The sequence below is a fragment of the Sinocyclocheilus rhinocerous genome, unplaced genomic scaffold, assembly GCF_001515625.1.
Source record: "Sinocyclocheilus rhinocerous isolate Xijiao unplaced genomic scaffold, SAMN03320098_v1.1 scaffold444, whole genome shotgun sequence".
NCBI classification, from domain to species: domain Eukaryota; kingdom Metazoa; phylum Chordata; class Actinopteri; order Cypriniformes; family Cyprinidae; genus Sinocyclocheilus; species Sinocyclocheilus rhinocerous.
The window spans coordinates 1270673-1288997 of NW_015645540.1; the positions used below are offsets into that span (position 1 = coordinate 1270673).

At 36.9% G+C, this 18325-nt stretch overlaps 3 protein-coding genes across 5 annotated transcripts in view; 2 read left to right on the forward strand and 1 right to left on the reverse strand.

Moving 5' to 3' along the window:
• Positions 1-5395, forward strand: part of LOC107706352 (chromodomain-helicase-DNA-binding protein 8-like) — a 31440-nt gene extending 26045 nt beyond the window's left edge. For 2 of the 3 annotated variants that reach the window (XM_016510032.1, XM_016510033.1), the window contains 6 exons: positions 1467-1813; positions 1902-1988; positions 2112-2213; positions 2298-2408; positions 3966-4070; positions 4362-5395. In XM_016510032.1, coding sequence (XP_016365518.1) covers positions 1467-1813; positions 1902-1988; positions 2112-2213; positions 2298-2408; positions 3966-4070; positions 4362-4739 — 1130 coding nt within the window. In that variant the 3' untranslated portion in view covers positions 4740-5395. The remainder of the gene's footprint in view (positions 1-1466; positions 1814-1901; positions 1989-2111; positions 2214-2297; positions 2409-3965; positions 4071-4361) is intronic. The other variant, XM_016510034.1, reaches the window with a different exon arrangement.
• A 1501-nt stretch (positions 5396-6896) lies between these two features.
• Positions 6897-11602, forward strand: LOC107706289 (TOX high mobility group box family member 4-like). Its single transcript, XM_016509966.1, has 10 exons — positions 6897-7646; positions 7784-7846; positions 8123-8428; positions 8585-8839; positions 8923-9273; positions 9740-9820; positions 9906-9958; positions 10051-10054; positions 10743-10891; positions 10989-11602. The coding sequence occupies exons 1-10, from the start codon at positions 7542-7544 to the stop codon at positions 11044-11046; spliced, it is 1425 nt and encodes a 474-aa protein (XP_016365452.1). The 5' UTR covers positions 6897-7541; the 3' UTR covers positions 11047-11602.
• Positions 11603-12610: 1008 nt separating this feature from the next.
• Positions 12611-17394, reverse strand: LOC107706321 (Krueppel-related zinc finger protein 1-like). Its single transcript, XM_016509985.1, has 4 exons — positions 16992-17394; positions 15629-15783; positions 14494-14575; positions 12611-14195 (listed from the first exon to the last, which is right to left on the reverse strand). The coding sequence occupies exons 1-4, from the start codon at positions 17263-17265 to the stop codon at positions 13342-13344; spliced, it is 1365 nt and encodes a 454-aa protein (XP_016365471.1). The 5' UTR covers positions 17266-17394; the 3' UTR covers positions 12611-13341.
• Between the last annotated feature and the right edge of the window lie 931 nt (positions 17395-18325).

The following is an 18325-nucleotide window of genomic DNA, read 5'->3' on the forward strand; positions in this document are numbered from 1 at the left end:
ATAATAAAGAAAATGACTACATTTTAACTGCTATAAGAAACACACATTAACTCATTTGAGCTTAGTAATTAATACTGTGGCCTACTAGCTTACATTTGATTTACCTATTACAATAGTCCACTTACAGTTACTGCTAGCATAAAATTACACTTTATATGTAGGTTTAAAATTCTACAAATGTCACTTTTAATGTCCAAAAACAATTTTTTTTTAGCAAAATGTATATTTTACTCAGAATTATTGCATAGCGCATCCACTAGTAATTATATGTAAATAAATCATTTTTTACCGATGCGAATATGTTAGAAACGATGCATCGCGATTTAAATGACAACTTGTAGCCGATGCACACTTTTTAAACCGATGCATTCCTAACTTTTTTTTACCGATGCACCGAGCGAATCGGGGAAGCTTCCCATCCCTATTATACAGAGACGAGATGAAAAGAAAATATAATCTAAACTTTTCTAAAGACAAGTCAGTTCCCCTCAGAGATACATTCATATAAACTCCTACCCCCAACTGTATCACGATTCATTTAACATCTCAACCGATTTGAATCGTCACATATTAGTATCGATTTTCAACTGGCTTGCGGTGAATCGTTACATCCCTATTCTTTTTTTTCATTGTTTTAACATTAAGGTGTTCAGTATGCAACTCAAAATTCATGTTATAGCTGTTTGCTCTGAAATGACTTTTCTTCAATCCAGCCAAATCATTGTTGCTAGTTAAACTCAAAATGTTGAATCAAGTAAAATACAGTAAAATAAATGTTGATTAATCAAGGCATTTTTGTGCAAATTCTTTCATTATATACACACCAGAAACAATGATGCTATTTAGAATTTCTGTTTATTGGTACCAAAATAACAATACATGGTAATAAACAGCAACATTTTTTATTTATTAAGGGAAATTATTACTTTTATTTAGCAAGGATACATTCAATTGATCAAAAGTAACAAAGACTTTTATAATGTTACAAAAGATTTATTTCAAATTGTTTCAAACAATCCTGACGAAAAATAGCACAATTTCTGTATAAATAATAATCTTACTGAAATGTTTATCATTTTTGTATTTTAACTGAATCATTTGAATGCTTGAAAAGTGCCACATAGGGACTTTAACATTTGCTGAATCAGATTTTTGATTCCATTTCGTTATAATTCATTGAGTTTGAAGTTTGAACTGACTTTCTTACATTGTTTCTGTTACTTGAGTTAGTTCGGAGTTGAGTTAGGATTAGTTCACCCAAAAATCAAAATTTTCAAAATGTCAATCCTGTATGACCTTGTCTTCCATTGAACATAAAAATAAATGAGCTATTTTTTATTTTCTTAATCATTCTGATGTTCACTGAGCATAATGTTTTTACTTTTGTTCTTTGGTGTAATGGTTAACGGAGTTAATTTGGGTTGATTTGAATGTGATTTGTTACTAGAATGATTCTGATCTCTTAGCAGCAGCTCTTAAGATGTGTGATGGTGATGAAGAAAACAGCATGCTCTCATTCACACCATCTCAAGAAGGCGCCCCACCCGAGTCCCTCACTGACCCTCTGAGAGTTGATTGGCCCAAAGACCGTGTGTTGATAAACCGAATAGACAACCTCTGTTCGCTGGTTCTAATGGGGCACTGGCCGTCAGGTCGACGCTACGTCTCTGACATGCAGCTCAATGCTACATCTGAAGAGCATGACCTCGGAGATGGCCTAGATTACCCCCGAATGGCACGCAAAAGCAACAGTGCCCTGTCTGCAGAAGCTCTTGAAGGCCAAGAATCAGAGTTTACAGTAAAACTCCTAAAGGTGAGGTGGTGTTCAGACATTTATGAACTTAAACTGTCTTTTATGCTTCTGCTTTGTTTCATTTTTGCGTTTGTTTCATTTGCTTTAGGAGGAGGGGCTGAAGTTGACATTTTCTAAGCAGACTCTCATGCCAAATGGTGAAGGGAGTGCACGCAAAAAGAGAAAGGACCACGAGGTACAGAAATGCAGTTTCATAAATTTGCCCAACTCCGTTTTAAGGAAAAAGTAACCTTTCAGTTTACATTGATGCATTTTAGGTATTTCCAGCTGTATAATGTGTTTGTTTTCTGACATTTAGCTGGTAGATGCCGAAGGGGTTCTCCATGCTCCCCGTAGAAGGGACCTTCCTAACTGGCTCAAAGAAAACCCAGATTATGAAGTGGAGGGAGACATGTTAGAAGTAAGTGCGAAACTCAGGTTGAACTGTCTTCTCTGAGTTCTTCTTGGACCGACACAGCTAAAAATGTCCCTTTCTTTGTTGCAGTTACTGGTGAACCAGACCAAAAAGAAGAGGAGGAGGAAGAGGGTAGAGAAAGGAGCAGCACTTACTGGCAGTGAGAGAGTGAAGGTTATAGACACAAGGACAGGAAAGAAGGTGAGAGAAGACATTTGGCAGTTCTGCCATAAAGGCTGATTTATACTTCTGCGTCGGACCTACGCCGTAGGTTATGCGTCGGTTTTCATTTATACTTCTGCATCATTGTCTTCGTCAACGTGCAATTACACATGCAGACCGTTAGTATGCAGTGTCCACGGGCATGTTGATGGTGTAACCCACAGTATCAAGGCAAAAGCCGAAGAAGAAGCTGCAGCAGTGATGGTGGCAAATAGAAAGTGACTTCTTTTGCAGCCTGAGTTGTTAAATATCGAAGAACAGATAATTTATTTAAAATAAAAAAACAGGAGACGACAACGGAACACGAGAGAAGTTGGTGTGTATGACCATTGCACGAAACAAGACAACAGGAGGGAGAATTTGTCATGGTTATGTCGCAAGCGGTAGGGGTGGGGCGATATAGCCTCAAAATTATATCACGATATTTCAAGAATATTTGCGATAACGATATTTATGACGATATAGAAAGAAAAAAAAATGGAACAACGTTTTATTGGTGATTGCAGCTGGCAGGCAGCAGCACTTATTAATGCAAACAAAATGAAGGGCATTTTCCATCCTTTTCCAATGAACTACTGTCATCGATGACAGACTCTCTAATTTGAAGTGTAAATCTATTGTCATAAGGTGGCAGCAGCAGCTGTGTGTTCGACTTGAAGAAGACCAATTGGTGTATGACGTCAAAATACCGCGAGAGTGACTTACCCCTTATTTACACTGCATGTGTCTGCAGCGCGTTTACAGCTCCGACGCAGCCACTGTAGTCAGTGCTTGTGTTTACACCAGCGGAGCCGCGGCACGTTTCAGAAGCGGCTCTCGCACCGCTTCGCTAAAGATATGCGCCTCGCGTATTTTTGAAGGTAAGAGTGTGCGCTCGAATATGCTCTAGAATCGCTCTCGCGATACTTTGTCATATACACCGATCAGTCTGCGCGCTAGGGAACGTATATCCGCCATACGTCATCGCTTCGCTATATCAATGATATCGCGATATGACAGTTTTTTTATCATGTAAAAATGTATACCGGTATTATCGTGGACGGTATAATATGACACACCCCTAGCAAGCGGAAATGCACAGATTTTTTTTTTTGACCTGAAAGGGAGGGGTTGTAGCAGACCATTCACAGCGCTTATGGTCCTCGTAGAATTGACACGTTGTTACATTTCTGGAGAGGTGCACGTCAGGCTGGCGTAGTTTCGACGCAGAAGTATAAATCAGCCTTTATTAACACTTTTCCCCGTTTAGACTACAAAAAGTATCCAGCACAACTATTTTCAACATTGGTAATAAGAAATTCTTTTACACCAAATCAGCATATTAGAATGGTTTCTGAAGCTCATGTGACACTGAAGACTGAAGTAATGGCTGCTGAAAAGTTTTTCTTTTTTTCAATGATTTGCTGAGCATAAAATATTTATTTTATGCACAACAGTCTACAATGTGTTTTATGTGGGACAGTTATTGTTCTTGATATATTTGAAGTTGAATGCAGTTGATCTTATACTCAGTCTTATACGTTTTGTTTTTTTCAGTTTAGTGGAATATACGGGCCTTTACTACAGGGCCTGAGAGAGCACCTGGAGGAGAATCCTGACCACGTTGTAGCACCAGAATGGTCTGAGACTGTTCGCAACTCGGTTAGTGTCTCCTGTATTAGCTCAGTATGTTTATGGTTATTATCCTCATCTACCCTGGTTGTCAAGTCACCTTTATTTGTATGGTGCTTTATACAATACTGATTGTGTCAAAGCAGCTATAGAGTGTCAAATAGGAAAATAGTTTGTCAATAATGCATGAAGACAATAACAGTAATTTTTCCAGCTAAAGTCCGTTCATTGATGATTGGGAATCATGATTGTGTAGTGTATTTTAGGTCAGTCAGTGGTTATTTTTGTGGGATTCAGTCTGATCCTTCTCTTTAATCTCAGGGTTTCTTGCCTGAGAGTTTATTCCACAGACTGTTGAGCCCCCACGCTTCAACCCCCAAAAAGAATCGACATTACCTCTCCACCCCTTCCATCCAGACGGAAGACCCTCTCCTGGGAGGCGGCGAAGGTGAGACATTAGTTTCCGATGGTGCATACATGATGGACGACGAGGACCTGGAGGACGGCAGTCACCTCACGTCATCTCACCACTTCCTTACTCCAGCCTACGATGTGAAGATAGAGCCAAGCGCTCTTGATATGGATGGAGGCGACAGTTTGTCTCAAGGTGGCTATGATAGCTCTGACAGAGAGGCCATTTTGGATGATGTCATCATGGCACCGAAGAATTCAGACTCTTCCTCAAGCTCCGAGGATTGACCAAATCTCATGTTAGATGTAGTAGTCCGAGATCATGACAGTCTTTTATTTTATTATATTCCGCCTTCATTATTTTTATAATTATTATTGATGTTATTGCTTAAAATATGGAGTAACAGATTTTTTTTTCTTGGGTTGGATTTGTAATTGACTGTTTTGTGTAGGAAAAATATAGGCGCCTTTTTTTTTTCTTTACATCTCATTCGGCACATTGAGCAAAATCTTAATTCCAGATGGATGAAATATATCAATTTCATGTCTCACATACTCACAGTAAGCCCCTTTCATTCTTTATTGGCTTGGAAAGGAGCTATTTGTCTCACACCCTCAGGCTGAACTGTTTAACAGTGTGCTGGAGGACCCATCGTCATGCGCTGAGCTGAGCCATTGTGGTGCCTCGGTCTGGTGAAGAACATTGAGTTTTTGTTGGATGTAAATCATTTTTTGTGTGTGTATGTTTGGGGGGGGGTTATGGGTAGGCTTTGGGGTTTAGGTTTAGTTACTGAAACAATGTTAGACAGATGATGGCTGTATTGTACAAAGTAGAGTTGGTCCTATGCCTGCAATGATGCAAAAATTATGCGTTTATTCCCGTTTCAATAACTGACTCCAACTGTCTCTGTGATATAAATATGAATAGCAGTCTACAGTGGAAACTGATGTCTGTTGAATTCATTTCATCAAATGTTGGTATTTATTTGAATAATGACTAATCAAGGCCCTTTTTATTGACTTCCTGGAATACAGGCCGAGTAGAAGAGCAAGTTCATTCTGTCTCTCATATTTCATACTTGGATGTGGTATCAACAAATGTCATGGTCTTTAATGATTGTTTTAATGAATAACAGTTAGTTTCAACGTTGCTTTCTTGTGGATTTAGTTGACACATACATAATTAAATCACCAATTTAGAATAGTTTAAACTCTAAGGTTGACTAACACATTGCTAGACCCAAGAGACAATAAAAATCCCAGAAATTCAGTATGCAGCAGGGTTAACACTTCTTGACTTCTGCAGTGCTGGAGGTAAGTCAGGTTTGACTATTTGTCACGGTTATCTGCCACAGTTTATTTATTTATTTAGTCATTTAGCAGACGCTTTTATCCAAAGTGACTTACAAATGAGGACAATAAAAGCAGTCAAAACTAACAAAAGAGCAACAATATATATAACAAGTTAACAAACAACATTAATGCTTGTTTGTCTTGGTGAAGCTTGCATCTTCCTGAAAGCTGCATATTTTGCGGCTTCTCACTTAAAAACACTTGATTTACTGCCTTCAGCCATTGACTTTTCTGTCCAACATGTGGTTAAATCATTTGACCATCATTATTTAGTATGAGACAAATAGGTAGCTGTTGTGTGGTGCCTTTTAAACTCTGTATCTCAAAGTGAATATGCCTCGAAATATTTCTATAAAAGAGATACAAACCATTGAGGGACAGCTGACATGAGTCATTTTAGACATTTTACACACTTCTGTTACAACAGTTTACAATTTTATCTATCAGGATTAAATGTTTTAAAGGAATGGAAACAGCTTAAAGGAGAGTCGTAAAATTATATTACCATATATTCACTTTAAAAAGTAAAATAAACTGTTTAGATACGAGTGTAGTTTTAACCAATGGGAAGCATGTGATGGCGACATAAAAATGTCATGCACAATAGGAATAGGCCATAAAAGTTATTTTCCTCTTGGGGGCATATGGGACCACAGATAACCGGAATCTTCTTAGAGATGCATTGAAATGACAGGGCAATGTCTTATTGTAAACAGTACATTTGCGAGTATGGGCTCTTTATGTAAAAATGGACACACCTTCAATCTCTAAAAAAAAAAAAAAAAAAAAAAAAAGTAAATATTCCTTCTCCAGTAATAATAAACGACTGTGATTGGTGCACCTTGACCATGGCTGAGAAAAGTAACGCCTGCCATGTGACATTTTAGCAGCGGTCTAGAAAATATGTGGTGGCTATTGAGTTGTAAACACATAGTGAAGAGTTGAAACAGGAAACTGTTATTTAAACGTATGTTTTTTTTTACCAATTATAAACAACGTTTGAGCTACGTAAAATGTTTTCAACAACAAACAAAAAAAATGTATGTAAAACATTTTTTTTTTTTGCCTACGAGTAAAATCTATGATCGGAGTGCGATTAGTCGGACTTGTGAATGCAAACAGACAAACGTAGCAGAGTACCGATCGAATCGGTCCATTTTTAGCACTTGCAGCAAATGTCTGCTGGTGCAACTCTAAAGCTAATTTTCTTCATCGAGTTTGAATATGTATTAAGAATATAGAGTTTATAGTGTTATTTAATGAGACGTTGGATATTACACATAGGAAGTAATGTACCAGAAGTCTCTCCGCGAGGCCTGTGATATGAATGAAACCTCATGTTGGGTTTAACAGTAACATATCTCTGAACTAGCACCATTTAGCCAGTTAACGTTAGCTGCTGCTGGCTGGCTAAATTGGTAAGCCTATATCTACTACTCTTAATAAATGTTTTTATATAAACAAATCTGGTCATATTTGCGCTGCGTGTTGGATCGTCTAATGAGGTTTATTGGCATTATTCAGTCGAACAACACATACCATATGCTGGACAATACCGAGAACATGGTGCTGGTTCTTTTCTTTCAATGAATAGCATTTATTTTTTCTTAGATTACTTGGTCTATTGATTTTTTGTTATTTGTTGCTCTTGGATTGTTACAAGGTCGGCCGCTCCTCTGATATCAAGAAATCCAGAAGACTTAATTTATCCATTTATTTATTCTTCGTATTATACTTATGGATTTGAATTTTTACTCCGATCTCTCGGACGGGACTGGTCAACATGTTGATTCTGAGTTCATGGATAACTCGTCTTACAATGGATATGATTCAGCGAACAAGGTAAATCTGGCACCTTTGTGCAGTAAAATATATTCAGTTTAATGAAGTAGGCTATACTTTTAGTATTGCAGCCATTTAGTGTACCATTGATCTAAATGTTTGCGTACAAATAATACACATTTTAACCTGTTTATTAGTTCGCAGGTGGCAATGATTCATACCTGACCATCAGTGGACCTGGTCATCACTGGTCATCTGAGGTAGTGCTACAAAAACTCAATAAACTGGTCTATATTATAAATTCTAGAATTCTAAGTTCTGTATTATAAACTGTGTCTGTCTCTCTTTCTCTCTCTCACCCTCTCTGTCTCTCTCTCTCTCTCTATATATATATATTAATCAGATATTATATGAAATACAAAAATATATATATATTGATGTAATTTATTTTTATATTTACTTGTGTATTTTTTTATAGTTATATACCATTATATATTAAATTATTTATTTTTTTATTGTTGTTATTATTATTGTAGAAAACATTCCATACGCCCTGTCTGGGTGATGAAGAGTTTGAAATCCCACCAATCTCCTTGGATCCAGATTCTGCGCTCACCATAGAGGATGTGGAGGCCCATTTCGGAGAGCTGGCCGAACAGGCTGAGAGCTCTAGTACTTCTGGAGTTGGAAATAGTCTTGCCAGTAATCCTGTGGTAGGGGGGAATGATCCCTCTTTTGCCTCTGCTTTCATGAATCCATCATCTCAGGGCATAGAGCACCTGAGTATAGGTGTGATTAACCAGCCGGGGGGAAGTGCACTACTGAGCTCAACTCTGGGTGTGGTAAGCTTTTCTTTTTCTATCAGTGATGATTTATGTTCATGTTTTTAGCGTGTAAGAATGGGCATTTGAATAGCTGTTAATGTAATTAGATATGGAATAACTTGTAGATTGGCACACCAGATTATGAGGTTTTTTTTCCTGTCCTGTTTTTTTAAGGATCTTGGGCATTCTGTTGGCTCCCATTTCAGTAGTTCCTCCTCCATGACTATCGATGTTCCAATAAATGACATGAACCATAGTCTCTTGGGACACAACCAGCTCACCACCATAGACCATTCAGATCTAAGTGCTCAGTTAGGGCTCAGCCTTGGTGGTGGAGCCAGTGTGTCAAAGTCTCCTGAACAACCGCTGTCAACCACACCATCCCCTGCTGGCTCGTTGCAGCATGAAGACATGGAGGACTTCAGACAAGTGAGTCTTTTAGTTATGGGCTTGATTGGTGGCACATTTTCTTTCTTTTTCCATCTTGTAACCTCTCCCCATTTGTGTTTCAGAAAACTATGCTGGTAGACTCCTCCTCAACCTCTCCGGCCATCATATCGCACATCCCCAACTTGACGGGTTCCACCCAGCTTTCCTCTGCTCCTCCAGCTGTGGTGAGGAGGGTGGGCGGTAAACCGGCCATGGTGCCTCTGACTACAGTGGACACGGGAACAACACTCGGAGGCAAAAAAGGAAAAAAGAAAAAAGATCCCAATGAACCACAGAAGCCAGTGTCAGCCTACGCTCTGTTCTTCAGAGACACCCAGGCAGCCATTAAAGGCCAGAACCCTAATGCCACATTTGGAGAGGTGTCAAAGATAGTGGCATCCATGTGGGACAGTCTTGGAGAAGAGCAAAAACAGGTGGAGCATAGTTTTTCAATGGCGAAAAATGCAATCCATTTAAAATATACACTACCGCTCAAAGGTTTGGGGCCAGTAATTTTTTTTAAGAAATGAAAATTAATGATTTTGACATCAAATATGCATTACATTAATCAAAAATGGCAGTAACTAAATTATAAAATAAAAAAATCTTAGACTGTCATCCATTGGTCGGTCAAACAGATTGTCCCACCCCAAACTCACACCATTGATTAATATATACTTAAGGCCAATTATTGAAATGCAGTTATGTCAAAAAAGACTGCAAAGTCATTAAAATTCTGTGTAAGAATTATTTAACTTTTTTTTTTTTTTTTTCAGAATTTGACAATGGAATTGCATCTTCTTTTTCCAAATATGTATTCTTTAGAAGTTTTGAAAGAAGGAATTGTATCTGGAAATGTATGATTCCCATAATTAAATGCCGTTTTTATTAATATTTCAGGTTTACAAGAGGAAAACAGAGGCAGCCAAGAAAGAGTATCTGAAAGCATTAGCAGCCTACAGAGTAAATCAGCTCTCCAAAGTGAGTGAATTGTTTCTGGTTCTTCCTCTGTGAGTTTTTGATTTCTAGTCTTATTTCTTTCTTTCTTTTCTTTGTTTCTCATCAGTCATCTACTGAGGTGGAGGATAGCACTCCTTCCACTCCTCCCTCTGTCCATTAGTTAATAAATGAATTAATAACTTTAATAAAAGTTAATAAAAAGACAATCGTTCAGTGTTTGTTCATGTTTTTGTGGCTGTTACTTGACGTAGCGGTGTCTGACTAGGGGCGAGACGTGGGCTGATGACGTCATCGTTTCAGAAATTATACGGATTCGCTGTCCACACGAAAACACAAGGGCGGCATTTTCAGATTTATCCACTCTGGGACCCGGTTTCAAAAAATATCGGTTTCACTCTCCCAAAACGCCGGATCCATGTGGACGAAATGCCTATACGATACAAAATGTATGCGTATACAGCTAAACGCATCTCCGTGTGGACAGGGCCTCAGTCACGGCGTCATCAAACTACGCCTTTGCTTCTTTGTTTATTTTGAATACGCGCCCTCTAGCGGTGAAAAATTACATATTGTGCCTTTAACGATCAACAATACTATGGTACTTAATCAGGAAGTTACCCCTGTGTGACCCCTGTAACACCTCTGCAAAACTATTTTCTTCTTTGGAATATAAAATATTTTGAAGAACAATGGTCACCAAACAGTTTTGGTTCCCACTTCCATTGTATGAACCAAAAATACAATGAAAGTCAATGGGAACCGAAGCCGTTTGAGTAAATGATGACAGAGTTTTTATTTTTGGGTGACTATCCATTTACCATTAACAGAGCTATTGTAATTGAACTTATCAGTAACAGCCATACAGGAAACGATTTAAAGATCAAACACAAGTTATGCACACCGCAAAGAGTTCTTCAGAGATGTTTTATCCCTTCTTTTTCAGATGGAGATGGAGGTAAGCATTGCTCCTGAGGCCTCCTCTTCAGCTCCTGCAAATCTCTGTGTCCGTGCTGGGTGTACAAACCCTGCTGTGGAGAGTCGAGACTGGGATAAGGAGTATTGCAGCAATGAATGTGTGGCCACACACTGCAGGTTTGTTTTTTGTGTTCATGTTTAATTTTTTTATTTGTAAGGTGATTTTTGTACGGTCAGATTCCCATGCTAGTGTCACTGTTTACTCTCTTGACAGGGATATTTTCATGGCCTGGTGTTCAATCAAGAGCCAGAACTCAGCCACCGTCAAATAAATGAAAATCCTCCTGTTTCTGGGTCTTAACATGCCTGGATGTGTCTTTTATTAGAGAACACAACAGAATTTTACTGGATTTACGAGTGAAGGTTTAGTGTTTTGTTGTAAATAGCTAAGGCATGAAAAAAGTAGTGGAAAAATCAGTTATAAATTGAAAATGTCTTTGTTACAACTGTTGGAGATATTAATGAATGTACTGCAAAACCCAACTTGTTTGGTTTCCACATTGAAACAGAAAAGGACCTACGTGATTATTGTACTTTATTTGGACCAGAGATTTATTTTTTATGTACGTTACTAGTGATTTGATTTAAAGCAATTTTCAAATGCAATAGTTGTGATTATGATGAAAAATGAGTATTAGTGAACCTCAAGTAATGCAATCATTCTGCAATTCTCTGTTTTGTTTAATGCAATTTTCTCATGTTGTACTGACAGTATCTTAGATCAGTGTTCAGAAGTGCTATCATGTCAAATCTTTTTGCCTTAGTTGTTTTTTTTTTTAGATTGTGTTACAGAAATTATTCAAGTATTAATAAAAGGCCGCCAAAATGGACTAAGTTTCTGAAGTCATTGCTAACAGACAACTTTGTTTGTAGTGGTTTTTCAGTGCACTATAAAAGTGTCTTTGTCTATTGGTGACTATTCAAAACATGTATTCTGATCAAATATAGCATAGGAGCCAATATAGTAGAATGAATATTTTGAATCTGTAAAAAAATAAAAGTGCTCCATTTTCAGTCAGAAGACTCGCGTTTTATTTTCAGTCACAAAGCATATTTTTTGTGTTAAATGATTCACAGACCTTTTGTTCCCTTTGAACTAACAAGTTTATAGTTTTATAATTTTCAGTTAATGGTCACATGACCATTAAACAAAATGCAAGTAACAAAATATTTCCTATTTTTTTTAGTGTTTTATTATGCTTATTTTAAATAACTTTTATTTTATTAAAAATATAATTTAATTAGCTTTTCATCAATATTCTTCACAAACCCCAGTTTAGGAACCCTGATCTTGATAATCACTTCGAGTGCAAGGTTACTTTGAATGCTGCATGAAAAAGTATTTGTTCCTTTAAAGATCCCAAGGTGATTTGTCCTTAAATGCAGTTGCATCACTTCTGGAAAGACTCGCAAAGTTTCATTTGGAATCATTCTCAAATTTGCTAGCTTAAACCTTTGTCACTAGAATTGTGGAACAGTTTTTCTTCAGTAAACTTTCTCAATTGACAGATCAATTTCCATACTGGTCTCGATTAAAAAAATAAATAAAATCAGCCCAGTAAACAAAGATACAAGGTTATTGTTTATTCAAAAAGAAACTGAATTTTGTCAGTGGCTATGAGGAACGGAAAACAGGTATAGTGAAACCATTTCTTTTGTAGGTTATAAACTCACAAGTCGAAGTTATTACATGATGTTTTTTTATATCAAACTAAAAACATGTGATTGACAGAGCACAGCTGGTTAAAAACAAAGAATAAAACAAAGATTCACGTTTATTAAAAAAAATCTCTGGTAATTTAAGATTTAAAGTGAAATGTTTGCTTGCTCCAAATAATGATCACACATTAAATGCAAGAAAGTACATGTAGAAGATATTATAATGGGAAAATGTGAGCAGTAGTGTTACTAACAAAAATTTTTTTTAGCTTTTCTTAAAATAAGCTTAAAGTGAACAAAGCGTGCTAAGAAATAGTGACGTTTTAAAAAAACATGTAAAGTACAAATCGCTTTAAAAATGATTACAAGGCCCTGTGAATCCTGCAGCATCCAATCATCTCCAGTGTTCAAACACACATTAACCCACTTGAATGGGTTCAGACAAGCATGTTTAAAGATTTAGATTGTTAAAACAGTTATGACAGAAGATAAAGTCATTCTTTAAAAAACAAAAAGTTTAGAAGCATCCTAGAACTATGATTTTATTATTTACATCAAGCAAGAATCAGTCAAGCCTACTTGCGTTGGACTGCATGACTGCACCCTCTAATGCCCTGGGTGTGTTACACTTAGGGGCAAGAACCTAATGAAGAATAAAAGTTTGTATAGTATTAGTACAGATGCAGTCAGGGGCAAAGATTACAATAGAAGAAAACTGTCCAGAAACACTTCTGCGCAACACGACAAAAACATTTACAACATGCTATCACAGAGAAAAAGTGAACGCAAAACAAATCACCCTGACGTTCTTACTGCCATTGTGTGCTATATTTACCGGTTGGATACAGTGGTTCTGATGTGAGGTAGAAATATGGTGTTTGGTTTAGGTCACACACAATGTTTGTTGGTTACTGAAGAGTTCGAAAGCTAACCGGCGCCGTGTGAGAGAGCCTGTGTTTCTCAAGGTTCTTGTAGATCCTAAAACCCTTTGAGCACAGGTTGCAAGTGAAGGGCTTTTCACCTGTGTGAAAGCGCAGATGAGCCTTCAGATTGTTTTTGAGACGGAAGCCTTTCCTGCAGTGCGGGCAGACGTGTGGTCTCTCTCCAGTGTGGAAGCGTTCGTGTCTTCGCAGGCTTTTCCGCAGGGCAAATGTCTTTTTACACCTCCTGCACGAATACGGTTTTTCACCTGTATGAAATCGTTCGTGACGCTTCAGGATCTTCTTGCGTTTGAACTTCTTGCCACAGATCTTGCAGGCATAAGCATTTCCGTGTGTGAGGACACCCTGCAGGCGCCAAATGCCGTTCCCGCACTCTTTAAAGCAGCACAGCCGACGTCCTGTATGGACACGCTGATGGGTTCGCAGGTCTTTGGGTGTGGAAAAGCATTTTCTGTTGGAACCGTTTACCCTCTGCACACTGGACAGCATCAGGAGGTTAACAAGTTGCACAGAGCATGGCCGTAACAGTTTGCAATCGAACGGCGTTTGGCTCAGCTGTAAACGCACCTTCTTCGCATTCGCAGTACTATTACCTGATGCCTGGCTGAGTTCAGTGGCCTCCGCTGGGGTTTTGCTGGAATGAGGAGGTTCTATGAGAGGTGACTTTTCAACAGACGGCAAAGAACTGACTTCCATAAGGCCAAGGTCCCACTGGCTCATACTATCTGTGGAAAGGTCTGCACTGGGAATGCTACCTAAAACAGAGTTGAACGGATGAGACTCTGGGTCTACTACAGAGTGTGAAGAGGATTCCTGAAGACCTAAAAAGAAAAAAAAGGGGGGTGATATTTTATTCTCACAAAAGTTTTAAATTTTCTTTATTTGTGTGTCTTTTTTTTTTTTTGAAAATAAGACGTTAAATTATTGGAGCATCAAAGGGTTTAGTTCTGGATATATTAGAAAGAAAAACTACAATTTATGCATTTAACTCACGTAGTTTAGTATAGTTGGTTAGCTTTGAACAGTAACAAACATTTTTCATATTTATATTTTAAAATATAAATGATTATGAATCAAGCCAATGATTATGAATTGAAACCAAGTCTGGTTTCTTCATACCATTTTCCTGAATTGTCCCAGGCTTCTTTAAGGCATCTGTCCATTGGGCTTCATGCATTAAGCCGTCTTCTCTGCCAATCCCCTAAAACAGTAAATAATACACATGACTTGGTCAGTAGTGAAAAGCAGCAGAAATTGCAAAATTAACATATTACAAATGTTGTGATCTTTTTAGTGCAACATTTAGCTTTTTCATTTATATTAACCAATTTGTACTCTTAAGTCATGGTTCCTAAATGGGGCTTCGTGAGGGAACTGCAGGGGGTTCATGAGATGATGAAAAGCTTCTAATAAATGATATCCAATATAAAACAAAAATAAATGAATTTGGTTGCACAACAACTGCAATATAGCTTTAACAATTATCAAATTAAAGTCTGTGATTTAAATAACTGTATGGTCTTATGTGCTGCTTGTTTCAGAGCAAAGCGCAAATCGTAATCCAATGTTCTCAAATTCAAACTAAATGCAGCGAGCTCAATCTCTGCATGTTCTGCAAGTTTAATGTACATTTGGGAATGCAATGTGCACTAGGTTTACTTTATTTTCACACTCCCAACATAATTCCTAACATTCTGCCAAAATAAAAGCATGAGGATTTGAAATCTTAAATAGCTTGAGGCTTTGAACATTTGAAAGTGAAGAATTTAAGACATAAATGTTAGTATTGAAATTTGTAGTGTAAAATAAATTATTATAATTATTATGAAATAGCCATTTATTTCACAGTAACTTTCAATAGTAATATATTTCTGTGGTCATTTGTATAATTAGAATTACAATTACAATAATAATAATAATAATTATTATTATTATTACTAAATTTGATTCTAAAACACAATTATGAATGTAATGTGGACTGATGTTTGAGTCCACTTTAAAGTCCAGCTACAAAGTCCAAATAAAACACTAAAAAAGATCAAAATGTTTTATCCATTTTCTTCCATGTCATAAACGACACCAAAGAACTGTGAACATGCAAATGTGTTGTTAAATTACTGATATATATAATCTTAAATTTCAAGTTTGAAATGAAAATTGTCTTTAAAATATGTAATGAATATTATTTCATCCAAGTAAAAAATTTCATTCAGTTGACAAATCTAAGAGAAAGTTCAAAATCAGCGCCACCTACAGTTTCTTTGAAGATGGTGCATGGAAGGTCAACCATGCATTGTAAATCCACAGCTTCTGGAGACTCCTTACAGAGAGTTTCAGAGGGAGAAAGCCCCTCCTCTCCTCTGGATTCCTGCAGACCAATCTTGTCTCTCTCAGTGGACACGCACTGATCTGAATAGGGTGTGGGGGTGGGAAAGAACACAATACATATTACAATTCAGAAACATGAGAAAACTGGTCTGTGCAAATGAGTGCTGCTGGCTTTCTTAAAGCACATTATTTAGGGTTTTAAGAGCACATTGCCCTTTCAATTAAAATCATTCAAAATTTTGAATTTGAAAGGTGCAAATGTCTGAGAACCAGCTCTGCTTTACATGGACAGGTGAATAAAAACAGACAAACACAGGTTTATAAACTTTGTCTTGCCAAAACATTTTGATTATAAAAAATGTCATAATATGATGATTAGTTATTTCTCATTTTAAGAAAGGTTGCACACACAAATTACTGTATTTTTTGCATGAAAACTAAGCAATGGTCTGCAAAATTTAAACTGCTGCAAAGACGGACTTTAACCTTGAAATATCAGTCAACAGACTGCTGCAACTACTTTTAAAAGTATGGCAAACCATATTAACAACTATTCCTTAAAATTAAACAGTACTTAGTTTTATGTTACTTGTTATTTTAAGCAATCCAATAATAGCCTAAATAATACATTTTCAGTTTCAATAACTAAGTAACTATTTAATTGTAGTAGTACTTATTCCAACAGTGACTTTTATCTATTCATTTCAGTTTAGAGCATAACATGAATCAGCAAATCACATATAGACGTAATATAGATAGAGATTAATAATTTAATAGATACAGATAGAAAAACTGCAAGAGAGATATGTTTGGCTTGAATGAACACACTAACAAATCAATATGTATTTACTCTCTCTACATTGCACTAATATTTAGCATATCACTATGCAGAAATGTTACTGAAAATATCAAAACAGTAGGTCTAATATTCGGTCTAAAGTAATAAAGTACTAGTACTTTCTAACCTAGTAAAATGTAACTAAATACCACTGGAATAGAGACTAATAGCAAAAGAAGACAAAAGTACTAATATCTAATGAACAGTTACTAGGAAAAGAAAACTATCCCAGCCACTATATACTATTAACTAATGATAATAATAATAATAAAGAAATAAATACCAGTAACATAAATAGATACTAGTTCATTTTAAGGAATATATAATGCTACGGCTTGCCACATACGATAGCCCGTACTTCCGGTCCATTCCTGTTGAATTCAACAAATGTGGAAGTAAAACCAAGCTACATGCACAGCAAGAGAAGTGGCTGTTGTTTACGCAAACATACCCTGATGGTGGGACAGCAGTGTCTCTCCTACTTGCACACCGACACTACAAACCATCTTGTCAGAGAGATTAGTTAATGCACTTTCCATATGAGCCCTGATGTCAGGGACACACACCAGATTTTCTTTGATCTGAGCTTCTCTATCGACCGTGCAGCCATGGCAATCCAATGCGCGTCCTTCGAAAACTTTCGTTATCTCCACGACGGCCACCTTCAGTAATACCTCCATAACGGCCGCCACCTCGGCTTGAAACCTGCACACGGACTCGGACATTTTGCTCGCGGTCTGAACATGCACAATAATTCACAATGCATAAACAAACGGATCGGTCGTGCAGTCGTTTGTGGTCATAGCCACATGGCTAAGATGGAAGTAATGGGCGTGTCTGCTGACACAATGACGTATGCACGTATTACTGGTGGCGCCAAATCCAGACGTCGCTCCTGATAGATATATGGGAATATTGATCGCAAAATTTTGTAATATAATGGTGTCATTTATTCTAGAATATCCATTGTTTAAAGTTTTGTTTCTTTACAGAAAGGTAGTCCAATTCTTCGTCTTGTTTGCACTGCATGCTGACATATATTTTAGTTAAAAAATTAACTTAGTTATGAAACTTATAATTATTTTTAACTGCATATCTTATGCTATTTTTCAATTGATGTTTAATAAAAATGGCAAAATCAGGGATTTTAAGTCTTGATAAAACAAAACTTTGGCCAGATATTTCCTTTCATATTGTGACACATTCAAGTCGAAAAAGAAAAAATTATTCTATTCTTCGGTTGTTAATGGGATTTTTTGATATGTGCGTTGCACTCAGAAATGGAGACAGATGAACGCAAGGCGGGGTTAACGAGAGGCGGGGTTTAAGGAGATGGTCCTCACTGCAGAACTAGGGATGGGCGATACCACTTATTTTGTTTTCGATACGATACCGATATTTTTCAAGGCAGTATCGTCGATATCGATACCGATTCGATACTTCTGAACTAAACTTTTAAATTACGAAATGTATTAAATTATTAAATTACTAAGAGTAAAATGGGTAATGATAAGCACTTAACTTTATGTTTAAAACACATTTTAACATTCAATACGCCTTAATTGTAACTTATTAGGTTATATTTTTGTTTACACATGGTTAAAATATGTTTTTTGTTTACACATGATTCAAATCTACAAATACTACAGTTGAACTATGGTCACTTTAGTAAAACCATGGCTCATTTTCATATGGGACTGCCAGTGACAGGCTGTTGCATGCATAAAATACAACCTTTTTATTCTGACAGTGTATGATTTCTATTAACATTACAGAACCGGTCAT

Bases quoted from the DNA above. Each gene is read 5' to 3' on its own strand.
- LOC107706289 (XM_016509966.1), top strand. From the start codon at position 7,542: ATGGATTTGAATTTTTACTCCGATCTCTCGGACGGGACTGGTCAACAT. The intron at 8,840-8,922 runs GTGAGTCTTTTA...TTTGTGTTTCAG, and splicing joins ACATGGAGGACTTCAGACAA to AAAACTATGCTGGTAGACTC. The intron at 9,821-9,905 runs GTGAGTGAATTG...GTTTCTCATCAG, and splicing joins GAGTAAATCAGCTCTCCAAA to TCATCTACTGAGGTGGAGGA.
- LOC107706321 (XM_016509985.1), bottom strand. From the start codon at position 17,265: ATGTCCGAGTCCGTGTGCAGGTTTCAAGCCGAGGTGGCGGCCGTTATG. The intron at 14,576-15,628 runs GTAGGTGGCGCT...TTACTGTTTTAG, and splicing joins GCACCATCTTCAAAGAAACT to GGGATTGGCAGAGAAGACGG. The intron at 14,196-14,493 runs GTATGAAGAAAC...TTTTCTTTTTAG, and splicing joins TGGGACAATTCAGGAAAATG to GTCTTCAGGAATCCTCTTCA.